At 47.2% G+C, this 6,000-nt stretch overlaps 1 protein-coding gene across 11 annotated transcripts in view; it reads left to right on the plus strand.

Annotated features, from left to right (window-relative positions):
- TENM3 (teneurin transmembrane protein 3) overlaps positions 1-4,029 on the plus strand; it is a 470,445-nt gene extending 466,416 nt beyond the window's left edge. For all 11 annotated transcript variants that reach the window (XM_017549242.2, XM_017549257.2, XM_017549269.2 and 8 more), the window contains one exon: positions 550-4,029. In XM_017549242.2, coding sequence (XP_017404731.1) covers positions 550-1,305 — 756 coding nt within the window. In that variant the 3' untranslated portion in view covers positions 1,306-4,029. The remainder of the gene's footprint in view (positions 1-549) is intronic.
- The last annotated feature ends 1,971 nt before the right edge of the window (positions 4,030-6,000 follow it).

Genomic DNA, 6,000 nt, shown 5'->3' on the forward strand with positions numbered 1-6,000 from the left:
GCCCCACCGTCCACTCATCCCTGTACATTTCAGTTCTGCAGTTACACTCATCATCTTCAGCTGAAAACTGCCAGGAGAGGCGACAGAGTTAACTTAAATACAAGCATTTCAAAGCATATGAAGCAGGGCCCCGTGATCGGCCCCAAGTGTCCCCAGCCATTCCGATCCCTCTTTGTGCCTGTGGTTTCTCCTCAGCCTCCATGGAGGTCCAGATGAGCTGTGTTCCCCACGTGGGGTGGGCATGGGAAAAGAGCATCTAGAAACTGTAAGAGAAAAGCAGAAACAGCACTATTTTGCCCATGTTAGAAACGAAGAAAGCCTTAATGTGATCCATGATGAGCGAGCCGTTTTAGGGTTCCAAAGGATCCCCCTCTGAGGGGGAGGGATCTCGAGGGCTTCCTCCACCCGGGCTGTCAGCCTTCTCATCAGGGAAGGACCCCCGGGTTTCCATGCATGCCTCGGCGCTGCCCCCTGATCCCCCGTGTGTGGGTGAGGAGTGGGGAAGCTCCCAGCCGCCTCTGACGCGCCCCTGTTGTGTTTCGCCCGCAGCCCATCTTCGGAGTCCAGCAGCAAGTGGCGCGGCAGGCCAAGGCCTTCCTGTCGCTGGGGAAGATGGCCGAGGTGCAGGTGAGCCGGCGCCGGGCCGGCGGCGCGCAGTCCTGGCTGTGGTTCGCCACGGTCAAGTCGCTCATCGGCAAGGGCGTCATGCTGGCCGTCAGCCAGGGCCGCGTGCAGACCAACGTGCTCAACATCGCCAACGAGGACTGCATCAAGGTGGCGGCCGTGCTCAACAACGCCTTCTACCTGGAGAACCTGCACTTCACCATCGAGGGCAAGGACACGCACTACTTCATCAAGACCACCACGCCCGAGAGCGACCTGGGCACGCTGCGGCTGACCAGCGGCCGCAAGGCGCTGGAGAACGGCATCAACGTGACGGTGTCGCAGTCCACCACGGTGGTGAACGGCAGGACGCGCAGGTTCGCGGACGTGGAGATGCAGTTCGGCGCGCTGGCGCTGCACGTGCGCTACGGCATGACCCTGGACGAGGAGAAGGCGCGCATCCTGGAGCAGGCGCGGCAGCGCGCGCTGGCCCGGGCCTGGGCGCGCGAGCAGCAGCGCGTGCGCGACGGCGAGGAGGGCGCGCGCCTCTGGACGGAGGGCGAGAAGCGGCAGCTGCTGAGCGCCGGCAAGGTGCAGGGCTACGACGGGTACTACGTACTCTCGGTGGAGCAGTACCCCGAGCTGGCCGACAGCGCCAACAACATCCAGTTCCTGCGGCAGAGCGAGATCGGCAGGAGGTAACGCCCGGGCCGCGCCGCTCACGCCCCGCGCCCCCGTCCTGTGGCACAACCCGAGGGGGACTCTCCGACGCCCAAGAGCCTTCCTCCCGGGAGAACGAGACTGCTGTTACAACCCACACCCACACCGCGAAAACAAGGACCGCTTTTTTCTGAATGACCTTAAAGGTGATCGGCTTTAACGAATATGTTTACATATGCATAGCGCTGCACTCAGTGGGACTGAACGTAGCCAGAGGAAAAAAAAAAAATCATCGAAGGCCTCGACCTTTTGCGCTGGGCCGTCTGTTCCTTCGAGGCACTGCATTTAACTAACTTAAAAAAAAAAAAAGAAAGTTAAAAAATGCATACAGTGTTTCCAAATAGTCCCGAATTGTCGACCTTTGCTTACAAGTAGTCTCTCTGCATAGGATGTGATAGCTATCTGTTCATTTTACAATGTGGGGCAAAGTTACCGTTTCTAGACCACCCAACTGCTTTCCCTGTGCAGCTTTGTAGAAGGACATTGGCACAGTGACTTCTGCGGAGGGGATTGAATAATGGATTTTACAATGCTGACGTGGTTTGCCTTCCGGGGAAAAAACTGGCAACTAGAATCCTTCTCGCTGATAAGCAAAGGAAATCCTGATTTTTTTGTAAATTATGTGAGACAAGTTGTTTATGGATTTTTATATGAATTACAATTTACTGTACATCAAATATTAGTCTCAGAGGAGTTAATTTATGTAAAGTGTTTAAAAAGTTTATACTTAAAAATAAAATGATAAAAACATGTGAGCTGTGTGATTTTTTTAAAAGGATTGCACCTTTTGTTATCTGTTATAGCTGTACAGTATAAATTATTATATTGTAGAGATATAACAACTTATGCCTATAATGTCCAGAAGTGTTAATATTTTTGTATTAGGTTGAAAAAAATGTGCAAGCTTCTATCACTAGATGGATAGGACCGTGCAATTCTAGGTGGGTGGCGAATCGGAGAACTCCCTTCTCTTCCCCCTCTCACACATCAAGCCAGTGTCCTCAGCACTGTCAACTGAGAATCACAGTAGACAACTAGGGCTGGTGGGATGTAAGAGAAGATTAGGAAAAGAGGGAGAAGGGGTTTTCGGGCCTTTCTCAACCCTGCAAGTCAATAGGGAGTTGATGAAATTAACCCCGGGGATTTTACTGTTACTGTTCCAAAGCTCTGTCTCATGATGGAGGAGAGACCACATCAGATGATCGGGAAATGAGGAGGAAAGGATCCGATGTAGTCGTGATCCTCAACATGTGTCTTAAGATCTAGGAAAGACAGCAGAAACCGAGCAGTGGTGGGTGAGCCAGATTGAGCCGGTCAGGGTCACTCTGCTAGTTTTGGGTTTGTACCCTTGGTCACCAAGAGGGACAAAAAAGGGAGACAGAAGCTCCTCTAAACCCACATGACCAAACCATCTTGGGGGCTGGTTTGAATGGCAGCCTCCGCTCTGTCTTGGGGAAGCCGGGGGTGGCAGATCCAGCTGGAAGTGAGTTGACAGCTGTGCCCTCCTGCACACACACATGTACGCGTGCGGGAACCAGCCCAGCTGCCATCTGCACTTCCGTGTCGGCTCAGCTCTGACAAATCTCTTTCCTGAGCACTAAATTCAGCCACAGAAATATTTTTAGAAGATATTTCTCAGTTCATTGAGCTATAGTACACACTGTTTTCCTCTATGTATAATGGTGATAAAATATAGCAAGTGAACATGTCGTAAATATAAAGGTTCAAGTGATGTATTGAAAATAATTTTCTAACTGCTTTGTATGTATCACATACTCTAAATTGCACAGTAGGCGTGTTTATTAAACAGATTGGCTGGGAAAGTTTCAAAATAGCTACTGAATTTACAGTATCAGTGCTATTACTGTCTTTGTGTATTTGGTAGAGCATACCGAAGTAATTAATCTTCTAATGAATGCTGATATTTTATTAGAATGAAAGCACAGATTAGCATTAATATTTTTTATCCTGGAAATCCTTTGGCAAGTATTATGAAGCCCAAATTTAGAAAACCATGAGATTTCAAACCACATAAACATGGTTCTGTTTTACATTTTATTTTTTAACTGTTAACGTAGGTATTTGCAGTTCTGTTCCATGGAACTTCTGCAGGACTGTATTTAGCATGCTGTAAGTACTTTTGGGTGAAATAGGCTCTGAGTCTCAATGCTCAGACGTGTTTCTGATGTATTGACCATGAAAAGCTTGTGCCACATGACAGAAGTGAAATCGTAGTAATCTTAACCTCTTCTCGACATGGACTGGTCTTTACACCGGCACCGATAAATAACAGATTTGGAGTATCTCCTGGTGCTTATTTTAGATGAAGTCAAATCAACCCAATTAGTGTCTTGTTAGTAGGTATAATGAGCCTATTTCTTTCTAAAAAGACTTGTGATCTGGACATGCTTTTACAAGAAATAGTGACCTTGGGGAATATGTAAACAAAAGACCTTTTTCTAAGAGTTGTGAGGGGGTGGGGGACTGTATAATGAAAAGAATTAGCTTACAGAAAAGAAATTGATATTCAAAGTATTTTAGGCAAAGCCAGTCAAAATGCTTTCATGATATTTTGAGATGTAAATTTTGTCTGATTTGTATTGTTCCTTTCATTTGCCTTCTTAACTTTATATGTGACCTGAATTTTCCATAACTTGATGACTATAGATTGCATCTAGGCATTCCAATAAAAGCCAACCCAATGTGTGCGTGTTTTTATATTTTTTCAAATCTTGGGCTAGCTGGCAAGGCTTTTGTGTTTCACGTGGAGGATACAAATAGATGCAGTTGTTGGGAAATTGATTCATCTGCAACCCATTTGGTAATATCTTTTTTTTGTCCACTGGCCAGACTGCTAGCTCAGCAGAGTGAACTTCACAGGGGACTCTTCCATGGCCTACTTTAGGAAAACAGTAAACACACCCCCACAAAGCCAAACATGCTAACTGTAAAGAAGAATTTACAAAAATACCACCCATTACTACTCGAGAGCAGGCCTCATTCCTGTGATCCTAGCAATAAGTGTGCTTAATTAAAATACTTGATTAGAATAATCAGTTTGGGCCTGATAGGCTTGCAGCCTCCTGGAGATGTCTGAATCTACATATAGACCGGCTGATTAGGGGATGCTTAGTTCAGCAATTCTGGGCCGGCAGGCCAGGGCTTTGATTTTAGTCTGAAAAGGCAGGCTTCATCACGCTTGCTTTCTAGTGACAATCTCAACTGCATAACGTGTTGATCCAACAAGAATCAGGTCATTCCACATGGCAAACTGGTCTATTTTCTTCTCCTCGTATTAGACTCTAACATGGTCAAAATGGGAAATCCAGAAGAACAGGCGAATTACTGCTTTCCTTCTACACTCCATTTAATGTCTGAACGGTGCCAGTAAGAATTCTGTCTTAGCAAAAATAATCTGAATATGGGAATTCTGTCTTAGAAAAAATAATCTGAATATGCCGCTGCTACATCCAGTGAAATTTATCTCTTTACATTCACCACACATTTCCTGACAGTTGCATGGGGTTCTAACTGCCAGACGGCAGCAGAAGGGCAGCACCTGAATGTAAGCACCTCAAATCGGGACCAGTCCTCAAGTGCTTTAAAAGATGAGGTGAGGAGTTGGTGGTTACAGTGAGCTATGATCACACCACTGCACTCCAGCCTGAGTGACAGAACGAGATCCTGTCTCTTTAAAAAAAAAAAAAAAAAATGTTTTTTTAATGAAAGATGCCCTTGATGCTTTTTCCTATCCGTGCCCATTCTTCACTACATTCACCACCTTTTCTTTCTCCTTTTGCCCTGGGCTGCTCCTGAATGCAGTTGTTCCTCTCGCCTGCTGACAGCAAATCAGCTGTCTGAGGTGCTTTTGGAATGGAGGGAGTCACGAGAGGAAGCTGGAAGGCACTGATCCACATTGTGTTCTATCTGGGCAACACCACCTGGGCAGTGCTCACAGCCGCTCGCTTGCAGTTGTACAGAGGAGGACAAGGTCCACCTGGACCAAGAACTGCCACCACCCACCTGGCGGGGGGGAATAACATTTGAGCTCCAGCAGAGTGGGGTGAGTCTGCCCCGGGAAGCCTCCAAGAGCAACATATTAAGATCTCACCCCTTCCAAAGATATCCCAATTTGATCCCACTTTCCTTCAAGGAGTGATCTGATTCCAGCAATCCAGTCCACAGAATGCGTCCAGTTCCAGAAGCTGGAAGTGGAAGGGACCTAGAGAAATGTAAGTTGTCCAAGTTCACAGAAGTGGCTCAAGGTAAGGTAAGCAGAGATTCCCTTGAGCTAGGACCCTCCACTACGTCACAGCTGCCTCATAACGCTACCCAGGAAGGTATTGCAGATACTCCTTACTGCCCCCCGCACCCCGCCTTCCCACGGGCATTTGATCTTTCCAGAGCTGCCATCACTTACAGGCAGGACTAGCGTTTTTCATTATAAAACGATGCCCCGGCCACTAAAGAAAACAGATGCCTTGAGTAGCCCTCTGCCTGCCAGTATGTCTAGCTTCCCACGGCCCCTCCTTGTAGATAAGCAACTTTGCCTGTCCATCATTTCCAAAAGACCTACCATTGGACTGTTAACCCAGATTTTCCATAAGTTATTCATCTGGCTTCGGACATCCTACTAGACCCATGAAAAAAAATAAAAGTGAGTTATAAGTCATTATC

This window comes from Cebus imitator, unplaced genomic scaffold (genome assembly GCF_001604975.1).
Source record: "Cebus imitator isolate Cc_AM_T3 unplaced genomic scaffold, Cebus_imitator-1.0 Scaffold11, whole genome shotgun sequence".
Taxonomy (NCBI): domain Eukaryota; kingdom Metazoa; phylum Chordata; class Mammalia; order Primates; family Cebidae; genus Cebus; species Cebus imitator.